At 36.6% G+C, this 21,013-nt stretch overlaps 1 protein-coding gene across 1 annotated transcript in view; it reads right to left on the bottom strand.

Annotated features, from left to right (window-relative positions):
- Positions 1–324: 324 nt before the first annotated feature.
- SUGT1 (SGT1 homolog, MIS12 kinetochore complex assembly cochaperone) overlaps positions 325–21,013 on the bottom strand; it is a 52,316-nt gene continuing 31,627 nt past the window's right edge. Inside the window, exons 11-13 of the mRNA XM_066380813.1 lie at positions 14,705–14,795; positions 9,433–9,614; positions 325–455 (exon numbers count right to left, since the gene is read on the bottom strand). Of these exons, the coding sequence (XP_066236910.1) occupies positions 354–455; positions 9,433–9,614; positions 14,705–14,795 (375 nt within the window). The 3' untranslated portion in view covers positions 325–353. The remainder of the gene's footprint in view (positions 456–9,432; positions 9,615–14,704; positions 14,796–21,013) is intronic.

Genomic DNA, 21,013 nt, shown 5'->3' on the forward strand with positions numbered 1-21,013 from the left:
CCAAGTCTGAAAAATTATTAAGAGAATACTGCATCAAAAATAAGTCAATAAACCAAGATATCCCAAGAACAATTCCTCCATTCCCAAAACTAGATAGAACTAATCTATCTAGTAGGCAAATGATATTTCACTCTATTTCAGCATGTATGAAATCCTTAAAGACAGAGTGATAAAATATGATCATCATTCTTCAATAGACTCTTTAGAATACTTGAAGAAAAATAATTTCTAAAGCACAAAGAGGTAAAGAGGTATAATCTTTGAAGAGACTCGGTGTTCAAAATTCAAGAATGCAGTATTAATACACAAAGGGTATTAGATAAATATATGTAATACAGTGATAGCAAATTTATTTAGTACTTTTTCCATTCCATATCATCAGGGGGATTGATTTCAACTTTCCTTTTACCAACATCAGACCAGTTGGTACTCAAAACTGTACCACCGGACTCCATCTGCAAAAAGAAATAAAATAGATTAATTCTTGGACCATATAATCAAGATAATATTTTTTCTAAAAATATTCTAAGCACAGAATCCCAAATATAAACTATGTATGGCTCAATAAAAAACACAAGACAATAATTTGATTTAATCTTAAGCTTTCCAGAGAAGTTACCATATTCCGTAAAACTGAAAAAGAAACTCTAGAAGGTAAGTAGGAGCATCATGCTCAGACAGAACACCATGACTCTTCTCCCTCCGCTAATCAGCACAGACGTATATGTGGAAAACTACCTTCATATGAAAATAAAACTGGCTCCCAAAGCAAATGATGACATAACTCTTTTCCAATGACAGTAAAGACCAGGCAAAGTAAACTCTTTCCATATTAGTTGGACAGAACCATAAGAGTCTCTTCTTAACACTCTCTCTAAACCAAATACAGGCAAGTATATCTGGAATTTTTTAAAAATCAAGGTGCACACACATAGGTATACAAAAAGTTTCAGTAAAGAACTGGTTATCTATTTAGCATGTACTGACTATGCCACCCACCAAACATGCATATTCATAAATACTTTAAAACTTTAAATACTTTTTCTGGACATTTGATACCTAATGCAAAACAGTGTGACTTAATATAATCTCAATATTTACAAATAATCAGCTGTGTTATTAGCATATGTATAAAGTTACATACCTTATTACTGCACTGAAACCTCTCTGTAACCCCCTGCCTCACACTTTCTGCCAAGCTCTCTTACATAGGATCCTTTGCAGGGGATGCTCTCTTCTATCCCAGTTCTTTTCAAGTCTTTAATTATGCTTGAAACACCACTTTACCATATCTGTTAACTTCTTTGACCCTTATGAGGACTCTACCCTTGTGAGTATAATTACCATTGTTATAATATGTACCACACTGCACTGTTACAACTTTAAAGGTCTGCCTTCTTATATTGGCTTACCGTCCCTGGCTCCAACTAAAGGTCCTAAAAAACAAGGGGTCTAATTTTACTAACACCATATTTCCCCATGTAAAAGACACACATTTTCCGGAAAAATCTGGGGTCTAAAAACTGGGTGCATCTTATACAGTGGTTGTAGAAGTGTGGCATTTCAAATGCCATAGATCAACGGTTCTCAACCTGTGGGTCGCAACCCCGGCGGGGGTCGAACGACCAAAACACAGGGGTCGCCTAAAGCCATTGGAAATACATATTTTATTTAAAAATGTATTGTATAATAAATATGTATTTTACTAAAGCCATCAGAAATACATATTTTATTTAAAAATGTATTGCATAATAAATATGTATTTTCCTAAAGCCATCGGAAATACATATTTTATTTAAAAATGTATTGTATAAATATGTATTTTCCGATGGCTTTAGGCGACCCCTGTGTTTTGGTCGTTCGACCCCCGCCGGGGTCGCGACCCGCAGGTTGAGAACCGCTGCCATAGATGAAACTGAGGACAAGGCAATATATGAAGACAGTGATTCGTCATCATACACAAAGGACAAGCTAATGGATGGGAGTTCTGATAATGATGAGGAGTTGTATGAATTTTATGATGAATAAAACTTGAGTTCAATAACTTTATGTAATAATTTTTTTTCAAATTTCGGGCCCCAAAATTAAGGTGCGTTTTATACATGGGGAAATATAGTATATCCTACCTAGATCTAAATACAATGGTCTGGCACCTGGTAGGATTCAAATTAAATATTGCATAAAACTGGAGAAGTCTATATAATAACTTCTCTTAAGAGGACGGAAGGAAGCATATTTAGCTTATAATCTGAACATATCAGTTGATCACATTTATTTCCCCTCTCCTTTAAGGGATTGTAGTACAATTTAGCACTCTCCTCTTTATTTTGTACATGATCTTGGTCCAATTAGAATGGAAGATCAGAGATGACTTAATTTTGTTTCTTTTGTATTCCCACAAAGACAGAAGCAACCCTAAATATGTTCCAGGTCAATGCTGCCAAATAGATGGCTTGTTTTATGGGTGTATATGGTTCAATTACAATTAGCCAAGTTCCTGAATGCAATTTCACACACTGCTACTTTGTCCGGCACCCTCTTAAAAGTCAATACTTAGACTGACTACCCCTGGGGACATGGAATAAATGTACTTTTCCCTACTCTTCCCATTAAGTACAACTAAAAACCCTGGACATTTTGTGCGTGTGTATGCATGGGTACACATACACGTGTATGGATAACAAACACAAGACTCTAAGAGATGAAAAGATAATAGCTCAGCTAGAGACCTTCAGGCCCAGGGAACAACATGTGGTGAGCTCCCTGGATTTTCTGCCTGTCTCATATATACTAGAGTTGGAGCTAAAGAAGCTGTAAATGCCAAAGGGTGCAAACCAAAAAAAAGGCCCAACAAAAGCCTAATCTCTGTAGCTGAAGGGTGAAGGACAGCAGAGAGACAATCTAAGAAGACAGAAGACTTTTAGACATAATTGCTGCATTCCAGCTAAACATCACAGAAAGAACTGTGGCCCCATCCCCAGCAAAGGCTGAATGGGGAGCCTAGATTTTCACGCTGGACTATCATGAATCCACCTGCTCTGCCATCTGTAGTGTCAATAGAAACGTGGGAAGCTGGAATGCCAACTCACAGCAGTGCCAAGGAGATGCCAAGTGTTAACGGAGGCAAAGCCAGGTATCTGAATTTCTACCTTCACCTGGCAGCAAGGAGGCAGTGCTTTCACTTTCCCTGCCAGACTGGTTGTGACAGAAATCCAACTAAGACAGAGAGTTAAACAAAATTCAGGGTCCCACAGCAGAACATGAAAATGTCCAACCAGGTTTCAACTGAAAACCACTTGACATTGGTGAATTAACCAGAAAAAATACAGATTTCAAATTATATTTTAAAAAAGGGAAAACAATAGATGCTAACTAACACTGAGATGACAGAGATGTTAAAATCATCTGGAAAAGGTTTTAAAGTAGTTATGGTAAAAATGCTTCAACAAGAAATTCTGAACTTGCTTGAAATAATGAAAAGTAGAAAGCCTCAACAACGAAACAAAAGATATAAAGAAGAACCAAATGGGAAGTTTTAGAATTGAAAAATATAACTGAAATAAAAAAGTTAGCAAATGGCTTAAGAGTAGAAGGACTAAAAAAAAAAAAAAAGGATCGGTGAACTAGAAAACAGAATACAAATCACCAAATCCAAATATGAGAAAATGCAGATAAAATGAAGAGAGTCTTAGGGCTGTGTGGGATTTAACAAAATACCTAACACTGAGGAAAGAGAGAACAAAAAAGGCAGGTCTGAAAAAATACTGTACTCAATAAAATAATGGCTGAAACCTTCCCAAATTTGGAAAGAGACATAAATCTACAGATTCAAGAAAATCAGCAAACCCCAATCAATATAAACCCAAAGAAATCCTTGCCAAAACAATCTACCCTAAAAGAATACCTAAAGGAAGTTCTCTAAAAAGAAAAGAAATGAAAAATGGAAACTTAAAAAAGAGAAAGGTAACAAAATCAGTAAATACAACAGTTTGCTTTTCCTGCTGAGTTTTCTACATTATGGTTGACAGTTTAGAGAACACTGTAACTGATGTGATTCTAAATGTATGTAAAGGAAATATTTTAAAAATTATAAACAAGGGAGGGTAAACGGATGCAGACAGAGGTAAGGTTTCTATACTTCACTCAAACAGGCAAAATAAAACTGACACCTGTAGACCATAATAAGTTATGTATAATAGCTAATACAATATCTAAGGCATCCATTAAAAATACAAAGAAGATATTTAACACTACAAATAAATCAAGATGAAATTCTAAAAAGTGTTCAAGTACTCACAGGAAAACAAGAAAAACAAAGCACAAAACAAACAGAAAACTGAAGTCCTAACATATCAATAATTATACTAAATGTAAATGGCCTAAGTGCATCAATTAAAAGAAACTGGTAGAATTGATTAAAAACCATGACCCACTATATGCTGTCTAAAAAAACTCACTTTAAGTATGATATAAGCAGGCTAAAAGTATAAAAAAAGATATATTATTTAAAAATTAATCAAAAGACAGAATAGGCTATATTAGTATCAATAGAGCATAGAAAATTATTAGAGAATGACATTATGTAATTATATAAAAGGCTAATCCACCATGAAGACATAGTAATCCTAAATACATATGTACCAAACAACAGAGCTGGAAAACACATACAGCAAAAACCAACAGAACTTTAAGGGGAAACAGACAAATCCACAATTATAGTTGGAGATCCTCACTCAACAATTGATAGAATAAGATAGAAAATCAGCAATGATATAAAGGAATTCAACAAAAATATCAACCAAAAGAATCTAATTGGTATTTATAGAACAATCCACTCAACAACAGAATTCCTTCTTTCCAAGTGGAAATTTAGTTAATAAAGACCAAATACTGAGCAATAAAACAAATATCAGAATATTTAAAAGAATGTAATATACAGAACATATTCTCAAGCCACAATGGAATATAATTAGAAATCAACAATACAAAGACAACAGGAAGACCTCCAAACACTAGGGAACTATACAACATACTTCTAAACAATCCATGACAAAGAGATCTCAGTAAAAATCAAAATATATACCAAACTAAATAAAAATATAACATCAAAATTTATGGGAAACAGCTAAAACCCTGCTGAGAGGGAAATTTAAAGCATAAACCCACACAAAAGAGAAAAAGAGTCAAATCAACAATCTAAGCTCACATCTGAAGAACCCAGGGGCAAAAAGCAAAATAAATTCAAAGCAAGCAGGAATAAGAACATAATAAAGAACAGAAATGAATGAAATTTAGAAAAAAAAACAGTTTTAAACATCAATAAAGAGCTAATTCTTTGGAAAAAAAAAAGTTGGCAAACTTCTAGCAAGACTGACAAAGTGAAAGCAAGAAAGAAAAAGAAGACACTAATTACCACTATAGGGATAAAATGGAGTATCACCACAGAGACCCCGCAGACATCAAAAGAGTAACAGAGGAGTACTACCAACACTAACAACTTACACCAAAATGGACCAATTTCTCAAAAACACAAACCACCACAACACACTCAACAGATAACTGGAACAGCCCTATATGCTACTAGGATAATTAAAATTATAATTTAAAATCCCCACAAAAAAAAATTAACAGACTCAGATAATTTCACTGGTTTAAAGTATGTTTAAATAAAACTTAACCCGAATTCTACACAACCTCTTCCAAAAAACAGGAGGATAGTGCACTTCTCAATTTCTTTTACAAAATTAGTAGTACCCTGATCCCAAAACAAGACAAAATACAAAAAAAATAACTCTATAGACCAATATCCCTCATGAATATAGACACGAACATCCTCAACAAAGTATCTAAAAATAGAATTGAGCAATATATAAAAAGAATTATAGACTATGACAAAGTGAGGTTTATTACAGAGGTGCATTCTGGTTCAACAGTAGAAAACAATCCTATTTATAATATAAAGTCACCTCGGTAAAAGCTAAAGCAGAAAAATCACATAATTATATTGATCAATGCAGAAAAAGCACTCAACAAGTCAACAGCCATTCATGATAACAACCTCAGTAAAAACTAGGACTAGAGCAGAAATTCAGCTTGATTGAGCATCTACAAAATACCTACAACTAACATACTTATTGGTAAAAGACTGAATGGTTCTTTATAAGGATGCCCACTCTCACCACTCTTAACATAGTTCTAGGAAGTTCCAGCCAGTGTAATACAGCAAAAAAAGAAGATAAAAGGCACACATATCATAAAGGAAAAAATAAAGCTGTCCATATTTGAAGATGACACAATGTAGAAAATAGAAGGTATCTACCTTTTTTTTTTTTTTTTGTATTTTTCTGAAGTTGGAAACAGGGAGGCAGTCAGACATACTCCCGCATGCGCCTGACCGGGATCCACCCGGCACGCCCACCAGGGGGCGATGCTCTGCCCATCTGGGGCGTTGCTCTGTTGCAACCAGAGCTATTCTAGCACCTGAGGCAGAGGCCATAGAGCCATCCTCAGCACCCGGGCCAACTTTGCTCCAATGGAGCCTTGGCTGCGGGAGGGGAAGAGAGAGGCAGAGAGGAAGGAGAGGGGGAGGGGTGGAGAAACAGATGGGCGCTTCTCCCATGTGCCCTGGCCGGGAACCGAACCCGGAACTCCTGCATGCCAGGCTGACGCTCTACCACTGATCCACCTGGCCAGGGCCCGGTATCTACTCTTCTTAAACCACAAATAATCTACCAAGATTATCCTATTCCTAACCACTAGACCACCAGGGAACGCCACCAAGATAATCCTAAAACTAGTAAGTTCAACAAACTCACAGAATAAAAATTTTAAAAACCAACTGTATTTCTAGATACCAGCAACAAACCAATATCAAATATATCAATTACAATCACTCAAAAATAGAATTTAAATACTTAGGTATTATCTGGCAAAACACATACAGTATTAATATGTTGAAAACTGTGCAATGCTGATCAAAGGAATCAAAGAAGAGCTAAATAAATAGATTGAAAAATTCAACACAGTAACGATGTCAATTTCTCCAAAATTATATACAGTGCAGTCCAATTCCTAACAGGATTTTTTGTATATTTAGACAAAATATTCTAAAATTTATATGGAAAGGCAAAGTAAGTAGGATAAAACAATTTTGAAAATAAAGAATAAAGTAAGAGCCTGCCCAGACAGTGGCACAGTGGATAGAGCAGGGGTCCCCAAACTTTTTACACAGGGGGCCAGTTCACTGTCACTCAGACCATTGGAGGGCCGGACTATAAAAAAAACTATGAACAAATTCCTATGCACACTGCACATATCTTATTTTAAAGTAAAAAAACAAAACAGGAACAAATACAATATTTAAAATAAAGAACAAGTAAATTTAAATCAACAAACTGACCAGTATTTCAATGGGAACTATGCTCCTCTCACTGCCCACCAATGAAAGAGGTTCCCCTTCCGGAAGCGCGGCGGGGCCAGATAATGGCCTCAGGGGGCCGCATGCAGCCCACGAACCGTGGTTTGGGGACCCCTGGGATAGAGCACCAAACTGGGACCCAGAAGAATATGGTGTGAAATCACCAGGTCGCTGGTTTGAGTGCGAGTTCATCAGCTTGAATGTGGTGTTGCTGGCTTGAGTGTGGGATCATAGACATGACCCCGTGGTCACTGGCTTGAGCCCAAGGTCACTGGCTTGAGCAAGGGGTCACTTGCTCTTCTGTAGCCCCTTCCCCCATCAAGACACATATGAGAAAGCAATCAATGAACAACTAAGGTGCCATAAGGAAGACTTGATGCTTCTTATCTCTCTCCCTTCCTGCCCGTTGTCCCTATCTGTCTCTCCCTCAGTGTGTGTGTGTGTGTGTCTCTCTCTCTTTTTCTCTGTCATAAATAAATAAATAAAGTAGGAAGAATGAGTCTGCCCAATTTAAAAACTTGTATAGCTACAGTAATCAAGACAGTGGAGTTAACAAAGGGACATGTAGATCAAGAGAACAGGGAACACAGATGGACTCATACAAAATACTCAACTGATTTTTGAGAAAGGTAAAAAGCAATTCAATGAAGAAAAGACGATCTTTTCAACAAATGGAGCAAATGAACATACATCAGCTAAAATAAACAAACAAACACCCTCAACCTATGTCTCACACTTTATATACCTAAATGTAATAAATAAAACTACAACACTTTCATTAAAAGAAAAAATGAGGAAAAAATATCTTTGAGATACAGGACTTGAACGATTTTAGACTTGACACTAAAAGCATAATCCATAAAAGTAAAAATTGATAAATTAAACTTCAAAATTAAATACTATGGCTCTGCAGAAGAACGTCAAGAAAATGAAAAGACAAGCTACAGGCTGTGAGAATATATCTGCAAACCACGAATTTGACCAGAATTGCCACATTATTGGTTGCCAGGGTTGAGGAGGAGTAGGAGTGTGAGGGAAATCGGTATGGCTATACAGGGACAAAGACGGATCCTGTGGCAATGGAAATGTTTTGTATCTTAACTATTAATATCATGGTTGTAATGTTGTACTACAGTTTTGAAAAATGTTTTCACTGAGGGAAACTGTAAAGAATACAAGAACTCTCTCTTATTTCTTATAACTGCATGTGAATCTACAACTATCTCAAAATAAAAAGTTTAATTAAGACAAAAATGTTTAAGTCAGCAGTGAAAAGAGCAACCAAGACCAGTTACCATATAGTAACTTATGTGGAATATCTAAACCTCAACCTAACTAAATATTAATTTTTAATTATTAAACATTAATATTAACTTTCTACTGTAAATATAAATGCCTTACGAGAGTAACGTTATCAGAGATACTGGTAAAAACCAAATGATTGTACCTTCAAGCAAAATAATCTACATAGTTCTACAGTGATGGCTTGTCATAAAGGTCTCAGAAATTGAGACCTAACTTAGATAGCATTTATCCTGCCCTGGCAAAATGCTTGAATTTTCTTAATCAATAGAAAAATTAACAAACCAATAAATAATTAATGTACACCTTCACTTGCCAAACACTGCAAGTTTCAGAGGTGAAGTCTATATTCTTCACCTCTGACATTGAGACTAAAAGGTAAATAATGGAAGCTCATTCGGCTATTGTGACAAATCCAACTAGAAGAGCTCTGTATCACCCACTGTAATCTTGGTATTTCTTAGGCCTTTCCAGTTCTAACGCAATGATAAAAACAAAACAAAAACTTGGTGTGAACCACTTGTTTCTCATCTCCTCCAGAAGTTTTCAACTTCCTCAATAACTACTGTACTCTAAGTTTAGAGCAAGAAAAAATGTTCAGACAAATCTCTCCCAACTACAGTACATGAAATTTGGTCTCAAATTTTGTACTTTAACATGCTTTAAAAATTTCTGAATTTACTACCATATTTTTTAAACGTTTGTATTCTTACAAATGATTTGTTCATGGCACGTTTCACTTCATCAGAGCCATCTGAATAGATCTGCTGAAATAATTTGTTTAAAGCTGCATCTCCCTCCAACTTCTCATTCTTTTCTTCTTCTTTGATCTCTCCAACCAACTTATCCCAGTTTCTTGTATAATGAGATGATGATGGGTATAGTTTCTTTACATCTATGGAGTAAAAAGACAGAAGTGATGTTGTTTAAGCCAAGAATCTATAAACTTTGTAACCATGGTGTATAGAATACCTTAGCAAATAACAGCTGATTGGGTTTCACTGCATTTCATGTTTGAAATAAGTATCTTTCTGAAATATACATCAATAATTAAATGTATACTTCTAAAAATTGAATCTACATAGTGTAAAATCTAGAAATTTCTTTTGAACAAAGTCATTAAAGTGTAAACTTTTGGTACATTATACAAAATTAGATTAAAAACATCACGTTATTAAGAGGGGAAACTATGAGAAGTATATAGGAACTATTTACAGAAAAGATGCAAAGACAGTACAAACAATTCTAAAATAAATTTTTTTAAAAGTTGCTTCATTAAGAAATGTCTCGTATAAGCCCTGGTAGGGAAGCTCAGCTAGTTAGTGCATCCTTCCAACACTGAGGTGGCGAGTTCAATCCTGAGGTCAGGGCACACACAAGAATCAGCCAATAAATGCATAAATAAGTGAAACAACAAATCACTCTCTCTCCCCTTTCCTCTTTCTAAAATCAATAAACAAACATTTTAAAGAAAGAGAAATTTATAAACAAAATTTTAATGTTAAAAATGTGGCATTTTCTGAGATACTTATCTATCTTTTAGAGCAGTGGTTCCCAACCTTTTTTGGGCCACGGACCGGTTTAACATCAGAAAACATTTTCACAGACCGGCCTTTAGAGTGGGACGAATAAATGTATCATGTGACCGAGACAAGCGTCAAGAGTGAGTCTTCGACGGATGTAACAGAGGGAATCTGGTCATTTTTAAAAATAAAACATCATTCAGACTTAAATATAAATAAAATGGAAATAATGTAAGTTATTTGTTCTTTCTCTGCGGATCAGTACCAAATGGCCCACGGACCAATACCGGTCCGCAGCCCGGGGGTTGGGGACCACTGTTTTAGAGTACAAAAAACCCGAAAATATATATAATTATTAATGCCAGTAGGCAGTGAGTTAAGACTTCATCTTCTTTGCACATGAAAAATATTAGATTGCTTCAACAGATGTTGAAAACTACTACAGAGACACCATGCACACACAGTGAAAAATATTATCTATAGGGCACACTGGGATAAATGGAGGCTGCTTGCAGCCAGACTACCAGCCCAGGGACTCGGGGCACTGTCAAGTAGCTGTAAGAGCAGTTCTGCTCACTGTCCAGTGGAAATATAATGCAAACCACAAATGTAAGCCACATATATAATTAAAAATTTTCTAGTAGCCACCTTAGTAGAAAGAATCAGGTGAAATGTATTTTAATAATAGCTTTTATTTAACCTAACATATGCAAAATAGTATCCTTTCATTAAAAACAAAAATATTACAATATACTCTTTCATAGTAAGTCTTCAAAATTTGGTATGTATTTTACACTTCAGAGCACATCTCACTCCAGGCTAGTCATATTTTAAGTGCTCAATAGGTACATGTGGCTAGCAGTTACTATACTGGACAACTAACTACAGAACTTTAAAAAAAAATTGACTCAAAGATTACCTGTTAATGCAATGAAACACATTAATGGTAATATAAATGTCCTTCTTCCACTACTGCCTCTCCATATCCCCTTCTTCAAAATAGTTGAGAAACTACTAATTGTTAATTACTTTTCCATCCATTTTCTCCACCTCTAAACCAACTTTCTCCCTGACCATCCTCGCCTCAAAACAAAACACCACCACAACACACCACTCAGTTTTATTCAAGGAAATCATATTGTTTTCCAAATCCTACCGACCCTCCCCCTCTATTATCTCTTCTATCTCTGTGCATTATCACTAGTAGCCAAAAAAAAAATTTTAAAAGCCATGAAAATTAAGAGCCTAGGTTAACACATGAGGTTAATTAATCCTAGTGTGGACTCATCCCAGAAGGATGAGATCACAGGTTCTAATCTCCTCTGCCCTGATAGGCTAAGACAGTGGTAGTCAACCTGGTCCCTACCGCCCAGTAGTGGGCGTTCCAGCTTTCATGGTGGGCGGTAGTGGAGCAACCAAAGTATAAATAAAAAGATAGATTTAACTACAGTAAGTTGTTTTATAAAGATTTATTCTGCCAAACTTAGCGAAAATCTGACAAAGTATTTGGTAAGTAATTATTATTATATGCTTTAACCTGCTGTAACTCTGCTTTATAAATTTTATAAAGTAAAGTTACTTCCCTACTTTATAAATCACCATTACTGTGGAACTGGTGGGCAGTTAGAAAATGTTACTACTAACAGAGATACAGAAGTGGGCGGTAGGTATAGAAAGGTTGACTACCCCTAGTTAAGCGACGTGCCCTTATCTATAGTCTGCAGCTTGCAAGACACAGGAATCTGACAAGCATGTTAATTCCTTACAAAAATATAACAAGACAGAAGGAATAGCATCTTTATAAATATGCAAAGCACTGAGTTTAGAAAAAGTTTGTAGTATCTTTTGCAAAAATTTGTAAAACTAAAAAGTTGACCTCAGAAAAATTTTAACACCTGTAGATAGTAGATGAATTACTAAGAGATGAGTAACCTAACTCCCTTGCTCATTATTCACTAGAATATCAAATAACTGCAAATATACTCATGTCAGCAGAGACATTTCTGTGTTTGGAAATGCAGCAAAAAGCAGTAAAGCACAGGAGGTCAACAGAAAAACCAGACCAAGGCTCTGAAAACCTGCATTTAGTCCTAGACAATATAAAAATGCTAGGTGATCTTAAGCAAGTTGCTTAACTTTTCTGAACCTGTAAAATAGGAAAAATAATACTGGGCTGCCTACTGTATAGGGCTGTTGTTAGAATTAAATGAGATACTACATTTTAAGTGTTTCCTTGAAAAAATGCTATTAGCTATATATAAACCTCAGCCCCAAAATCTCTGGGAGTCAGTCCCAAGAGAAGCACATGACAGCTTTACTACATCTTTCAAATAAAGTGGGAAGCAGAGCTTAAATACCAACTTGAAATTTCATTCTTAATTACCCAGCCTAAAATTTCATTCTTAAATGATCTGTTGGTGGCCCTGGCTGGGTGGTTCAGTGGATGGTGTTTTCCAAACACACTAAAATCACAGGTTCAATCCCTGGTCAGGGCATGTACAAGAAATAATCAATGATGCACAACTAAATGGAACTAAGTGGAACAAGAGTTGATGCTTCTCTCTCTCCCTTTTCTCCCTCCCTCCCTTCCTCCCTCCCTCCCTCAAGTCAATGGAGAACATTTAAAAAATGATTTTTTGGTGTCAGTTTCCTGGTTTTGTTAATTATTTTTTTAAATTAAATTTAATCAGGTGTCCTTGGTTAATAGGATCATATATGTTTCAGGTGTGTATCTCTATGGTACATGATTTGTATATTGCATTGTGTGCTCATCACCTAAAGCCAAACAATCTTCTGCCACCATATATTTGGCCCCCTCTACCCTCACCACCGTAACCACCACACTCTCGTCTATGTCTATGTCAGTTTTATATCCCAGCCATGAGCAAAATCACATAGCTCTTAGCTTTTTCTGATTGACTGACTTCACTTAGCATAATATTCTCAAGGTCTATCTCAAGGGTGTCGAAATGACAGTATTTCATCTTTTGTTAAGGCTGAGGAGTATTGCTAATTATTCTACAGCTTAGTCACAACATTATCATGCAGGGAAACTTGTTGAAGGGTACACATGAACTCTATTTCTGCAACTTCCATGAGACTCTAAACTTATTTTAAAATAAAAACGAATTATCTGTTGGCTAACTCACTGTTTTCTGAAAGATGACATAAAAAAAGTGTTTTCTGTTATAGAAGAAAGCAGTGAAAAAATCTAAAAGTAGCTGAGACACAATGTTACTTCATTTCAATCATCACATTAAAGCATTAACTAATGAAAAGGATATTTTTCTCCATTTATTAATCAGGCCATTGCTGTAAAATACAGTCTTAGGTTGTTTTTCTAAAAGTGTCTTACAGATTAGTTATTCTATTAGAAAAATACCTATTGGCCTATTGCATATGTTTAGAATTGACCTCAACATAGAGCAGTAGCCTGTCCCTTAAAGGGCTAAACATATCAACCCTAGTTTTCTACTCTTCTCCTAGGCTTTCCTTAGGCCAGGGGTCCCCAAACTGCAGCCCCCTGAGGCCATTTATCCGGCCCCCACCACACTTCCAGAAGGAGCACCTCTTTCATTGGTGGTGAGAGGAGCACAGTATGTGGCGGTGTCGCTCACGTACAGTACTACTTCTGGTGACGCGGGATGCACACATTACAGCTCTGGAAGCGCGTCATATCACTTGTTACGGCTAGCAGTGACAAATATGGAACCGGACATTGACCATCTCATTAGCCAAAAGCAGGCCCATAGTTCCCATTGAAATACTGGTCAGTTTGTTGATTTAAATTTACTTGTTCTTTATTTTAAATATTGTATTTGTTCCCGTTTTGTTTTTTTTACTTTAAAATAAGATATGTGTAGTGTGCATAGGGATTTGTTCATAGTTTTTTTTATAGTCTGGCCCTTCAATGGTCTGAGGGACAATGAACTGGCCCCTTGTGTAAAAAGTTTGGGGACCCCTGCCTTAGGCATTCATTACTTGTTCAGTTCTACCTCTATTACACCAGCAATATAGTGAAATGAATAGATACTTGACTCAGCTGAAGCCCTGAAATTCCAGGAAATTAGTGTTGACAATATCAGAATAGAAAGGAATAAATAACAAGGGAGAGGGAAGAAGAGGAAAGATCACTAAACTACTAATACACTTAAAACTCAAAAAGCAGCAGCAGGAAAAGCCAACACAAAAAACCAAACAACCCCCATATGATATCATAAACTGACAAGGTAAACAATGAATTCCAATTCTCTCTGGGCATTTGTTGCCATTCATTGCACTCTTAAGAGTTTATGAAGTCAGAACCTTTATAAGAAAGGCATTCATTACAGCGCAATCTTATTATACTCAATGTATCTGATCTTGAGAACATAAAAAAAGCAAAAAGAATGCTAATTACTATTTAATTTGAACTATGTAACACAATTTGATTTTTAAAACTCATCAAAACCAGAAAACAAACCTGTTATGAACTGTTTTGGTTTAGGCATGTCTCCTTGCCCCTCTAGCTTTTCCCATCTCACAGCCTCTGGCTTTTTCATTTTAATTTCAATCTGGAGGAAAACACCAAATAAAATCCATTATTGAAGGTAAAACAGACACACAAAAATGCAATTTTCTTAAATCATCAAAGTGTCCTTGAGATAGTTTCCTTAAATTATAGGTTAAATCTGAAGAATTTTTAAACATTTGTTTTTACTTAAAAGCCCTTCAAAAACACACATTATAAACTAAAATTAAGAAGAGTTTTGAAATCCTCATGCATTTTCCTTCTAAGGCAGTGTTTTCAATGAGCAGTGACTTGGCAATGTCTGGAGAACTGTTGGTTGTCACAACTGGGGTGAGGATGAGCAGTGCTATTGATATCTGGTGAAGAGAGACTGGGGTGCTACTAAACACCCTATAGAAGATACCCGCCACAATAATAAGCCAGCCCAAGATGGCAATAGTGCCCATCAACATTTTCACAATCATTCATTCAATAATTCTTAAACACCCACTATAAATAACATAATAGTCTTAAGGGATGTGGGTGTTTTTTTTAAATATTCAAGACATGTCCCTGACCATTTATAAGTATGTGATACACTTGAAAGTTATTCAAGAAGCAAATAAATGTTCTAAAAGCTCAGGAGACATCACACCTAGATGTGAACAGGTAAGGTTTCCGGCTACCTGTGAAGAGCTGTGAGAGAAGGAAATCTGCTATGGTGGACAGGGTAGGTCTCCAGAAGCCAAGGGAACAGCCTAAAACTGGAGCTATGAGGTGCAAAAGGGCACACAGTGCGTCAGGGAGTAGGGAGAAGACTAATTTGCCTCAAGTCCAAGATTTATGATAAAGCAGTGAAAAATACAGATGGGGAAAAATGGTGTAAGGCATACAAACAGTTTCTTTTGTGCGTGTGTGTGTGTGAGAGAGAGAGAGACAGAGAGAAGGACAGATACAAACAGACAGGAAGGGAGAAAGAAGAGAAGCATCAATACTTCATTGTGGCTCCACAGTCTCCTTAGTTTATTGACTGCTTTCTCATACATGCCTTGACCAGGAGGGTACAATAGAGCGAGTGACCCCTTGCTCAAGCCAGTGACCATGGGGTCATGTCTATGATTCCACGCTCAAGCCAATGACCCTGTGATCAAACTGGATAAGCCCACGCTCAAGCTGGCAACCTCAGGGTTTCGAACTTGGGTCCTCTGCGTCCCAGTCTGATCCTGTATCCACTGCGTCACCACCTGGTCAGGCCATATGAACAGTTTCTGAATGCTAAACTTATTAAACTAAAAGGTTAATAGCATTCTAAAAGCATCTTTTACTAATCAAGGCTTATCCTTAAAGTGTATGTATCCTTAACCCTAACATATCTACCATTTTTCCCCTTATTCAAGTAATGCCTTCATCTCCATTTATAGCCTAGCAAAACCCAGCATTTATAGTGATGGTAAACAGTAATAGTTATAATCCAAAAAGTTTAAGAATCAAATTAGAATTTTATGTTCTAACACTTTTTACTAAGAAAAGGATTATTACTTTTATAAATAGAAAAAACTCAAAACACAGATTTAACAGAAGAAAAAGCCTATTCACACCTTAGTTATTTGACTCCTTTAGATCAGCTGAATCATTTAAAAATCAATTACTGGTAATCTTTCTACAAGCTACATTTAGTGAGAGAATCTTTAAAGTTAGCATATTAAAATGCCTTACCAAAACACTTAACAGAGAAATATGCCTCAATACTTTAATCAGACATGAAGTGATAGTGTGGAAGGGGTGTGGTGTCTGAGTAATCATCTTTTTAGAAGCATTGAAAAAAAAACATGAAATAAATGTCACTGAGAAAGGAGCAAAAAGTATAGTATTTTTAATTTAACACACATGTTGTTTAAAGTCTACATAAATAAAAACAAATATTTTATAAGAAATGTCTAGCCTGACCAGGTGGTGGTGCAGTGGATAGCACAAGCATCGGACTGGGATGCAGAGGACCCAGGTTTGAAACCCCAAGGTCACCAGCTTGAGCACAGGCTCATCTGGTTTGAGTGCGGGCTCACCAGCTTAAGCACAGGGTCACCGACTTGAGCAAGGGACCATAGAAATGACTCTGAGACCATAGAAATGACCCCATGGTCGACAGCTTGAGCCAGGGGTCACTGGCTCAGCTGGAGCCCCCCTGGTCAAGGAACGTATGAGGAAGCAATCAATGAACAACTAAAGTGCCACAACTATGAGTTGATGCTTTTCATCTCTCTCCCTTCCTGTCTCTCAAAAAAGAAAAAAAAAAAGTAATAAATGAAAAGGAACTGAAAAATCTTCAAAGTTCCAGTAGCTCAATTCAAACATTTACTGAGTGCCAATTCTGAGCCAGGTACTATGCTAGTGAATAAGGTCACAGCCTCTATTCTTCTTTGGAGAAATCAACCAAAAGAGACAGTTACCACAAACAAAAAATTCCAGTATACATCATCTATAGCAACAAACCTAAATATATAGTTGTGTGGAAGGAAATATGCCAATATTTCATCAGTAGTAAGATGGAGTGATTACTTTCTCAGCTCCATTGTATTTTTCGAAATTTTCTATGGATATGCATTTATTGCTTTACAGCCTGAATTCAAATATAAATAATCGTACCCCAGGTACAAAGTTCTTTACACATATCATCTCACTTAAAAGAACATCCCTATAAAAATTACCATCCAAATTTTAGTGATGAGGGAGCCAAGACGTAGAGTAACTTGCTGAAAGTATCTTTTACTATTAGAGTTTTATTTATTTCCTCAGAAGTAAGGAGAGGTTGAGAACAAGAAAATAATCAGTTGTGTATTTGTTGAAGAGTCACAAATACGTGCAACTTGTTGAATATATGGCCCTGAGCAAGTAACTAATTTCACTGAGCCTCAGTTTCTACTGTAAAACAGGATTAAAAGGACCTACTTACTTGATGTAGTGTTCTTATGAGGATTAAATGAGACCACTTACAGAAAGAAGATAGCACTGTGTCTGCCAAACAACTGAATGCTCCCTCGATCTCTTTATAATCATCATAACTAGCTAAAAAATCTGAGTAAATTATTTAACATCTCTGGGTTCAGTTTTCGTACCTGTAAATAGGTGATAAAGATACCTCCACTATGCAATAATTGTAAGGATTGCATTGGATAATACACAGCAGTCAAAATAGTTACCTACTAAAATTCTCCACAGGTCAAACAATATGGGACTACTAAATAAGCTACAGTTAATGTATATAATAAAATACTTTGCTATAGAATATTTAAGGGCATGAAAAATATCTTGTATCCCTATTTTAGTCCAAGTAATATTAATGTATGACAGTGTTTAAAAAGACAGCTACAGAGAGTATGTACAGTAAAATCCTTTTCATTTAAGAAATGTACATATACATTAATAGCAAAGGTGGCAAGAATATACTCCAAGATCTACAATTTGTAAGTATCAGCAACTAATCAGTTATTTTTTTAAAAAAACCTTACTATTATCACCACCACTGTATCAAAAACACAGAACCACTATCCCCCAAGCCCCGACAACTGTGCGCTTAAACAAGCAGTGGCATCCGCAGCACTGCCAGCTCCATTCCACCATCACTGGGATTCTTCTATGAATATTAAGAAATTCACTCAAAACTTCTCAAATTTTTGTGGGTTAAGAAGGGAAAAGGGAGTTATTTGTCTCTAATTAAAGACACACATTTTCATTTCCCATGGTTACAGTTAAAATCCTTCATATTTTATATTGATACAATATGGAAAAATTACTAAAATTGGAATAGAACATTTCCACAAGGGCAAACTTACTCCAAAAGATTTTGAGATTCTAATTTTTTATTTAGAGAGAATGAGTATTCATCTTTATAACAAATATTTCACAGCATAGCTGTAGCTGAAGTTATAATCCTGTGAATGTGACCAGAGAATATTGTCATGAAACTAATAGGACAGAAGAACATTGCATTTTCTTAATAAAGAAAATGAATTAATAGGTAGATATGAAAGCTAGCCTTCAGCAAAAGGTAGAAATAACTATGAGAGACACTGGAAATATGAATTCTGACTTGAAAAAACATTAAATATTACACCGTAAAATATTTAGTTAAGAAGTACTATTTCATTAATTTAAGGGTCCTAGCTCTTCTCATTTTCATTGCAAATTACATTAATTTTACACTTGAATTAATAACACTTAACCAATAGTTATACATGAATATGCAACATCCGTTCAACCTCGAAGATAAGAAAGAAAAACAGCTTTCTGAAAAGCAAAAAGAAATAACCCTTTTAATCCACTGATGTTACAAAATCTTTAATTTTAAGCAAATTCTTTTAAGCAAAATGCATTCTTTTCTCAATTCACATAAAGGATTTAAGACATTTGAACACACATAAAAAGCAAATTACTTCACTACTTTTCCTTCTTAGTGTCATCACTAAATTATTCCCAGTAACTGAAAGATTTTTCCAATATTTTAACACTATCTCCCTCTGCTGTATGAAAAAGGATTCAAACTTTTATTTCCCCTAAGATATAATTAAGTATGACAGGCCCTTGAATAACATCGTTTCATTACAAAGTTGATGAGATGCCATAGGAACTTATTTATATCACGGTATCAATCAGCCTATGGTAAAACTGGTTTCATCAGGCATTGTTTCGCTTAATGCGGGCTCCCCAAACTACGGCCTGCGGCCACATGCGGCCCCCTGAGGCCATTTATCCGGCCCCCTCTGCTGCACTTCTGGAAGGGGCACCTCTCTCATTGGTGGTCAGTGAGAGGAGCATAGTTCCCATTGAAATACTGGTCAGTTTGTTGATTTAAATTTACTTGTTCTTAATTTTAAATATTGTATTTGTTCTTGTTTTGTTTTTTTTAATTTAAAATAAGATATGTGCAGTGTGCATAGGGATTTGTTTACAGTTAGTTGTGTTTTTTTTTTTGTATTTTTCTGAAGCTGGAAACGGGGAGAGACAGTCAGACAGACTCCAGCATGCACCCGACCGGGATCCACCCGGCACGCCCACCAGGGGGTGATGCTCTGCCCCTCAGGGGCATCGGAGAGCCATCCCCAGCTTCCTGGCCATCTTTGCTCCAATGGAGCCTCGGCTGCGGGAGGGGAAGAGAGAGACAGAGAGGAAGGAGAGGGGGAGGGGCGGAGAAGCAGATGGGCGCTTCTCCTGTGTGCCCTGGCCGGAAATCGAACCCGGGACTTCCGCACGCCAGGCCGACGCTCTACCACTGAGCCAACCGGCCAGGGCCGGATTTGTTCACAGTTTTTTTTATAGTCCGTGTCCCTCACGGTCTGAGGGACAGTGAACTGGCCCCCTGTGTAAAAAGTTTGGGGACCCCTGGCTTAATGTCACAGAACCAATCGAAGACTTTTAAGTGAGAACTTACTGTACAGTTCTTTCAATTTGTTTCCCTAAAATACAGCTTACCAATTGGTAGACAGAGTAATACTATATATTACTTTGGCCTGACCAGGTGGTGGTACAGTGGATAGAGCGTCGGACTTGGACATGGAGGACCCAGGTTTGAAACCGTGAGGTCGCCAGCTTGAGCGCAGGCTCATCTGGTTTGAGCAAGGCTCACCAGCTTGAGCCCAAAGTTGCTGGCTTGAGCAAGGGGTTACTCCATCTGCTATAGCCCCCCGGTCAAGACACATATGAGAGAGCAATCAATGAACTAAGGTGCCACAGCGAAGAATTGATGCTTCTAGTCTCTCTCCCTTCCTTTCTGTCTGTCCCTCTCTTTGTCTCTCTCTGTCTCTGTCACACACACCAAAAAACCCCAACAACTATATATTACTTTGGATTATTTAAAAAAAAATAATCATCCCTCAGAATACATCCTTAGGATCTTTATTTCTTTAATCCAAAACTTAGAAAAAAACCTAGCAAAGAAGCAATAGCTTTACAGTAGTAAAAGCATTTCTTCTGGGCCAGACTGAACAATTTAGTAACCATGTGAGCTTGGGGAAAGCATTTGAAGTCCATGAACCTCAGTTTCTTTTCATATGTGAAAGAATGAAAATACTCTGCCAACTTCATAGGGTAACATCAGAATCCAACTTAAATTCCTCCCTCAACAATTAGTGAGCACCCACTATGAACAATACACAGGGCTTGGGTTGCCAAATTTAGCAAATGGACCACATTTACACTAAAAAAAACTTTTCTATGTTTATCAAGTTAACTGGGTGCCTGGCACTTTATCTGGCAACCCTACCTGGAGCACAAACAAAGACACAAGTA

This window comes from Saccopteryx leptura, chromosome 4, assembly GCF_036850995.1.
Source record: "Saccopteryx leptura isolate mSacLep1 chromosome 4, mSacLep1_pri_phased_curated, whole genome shotgun sequence".
Lineage (NCBI taxonomy): Eukaryota > Metazoa > Chordata > Mammalia > Chiroptera > Emballonuridae > Saccopteryx > Saccopteryx leptura.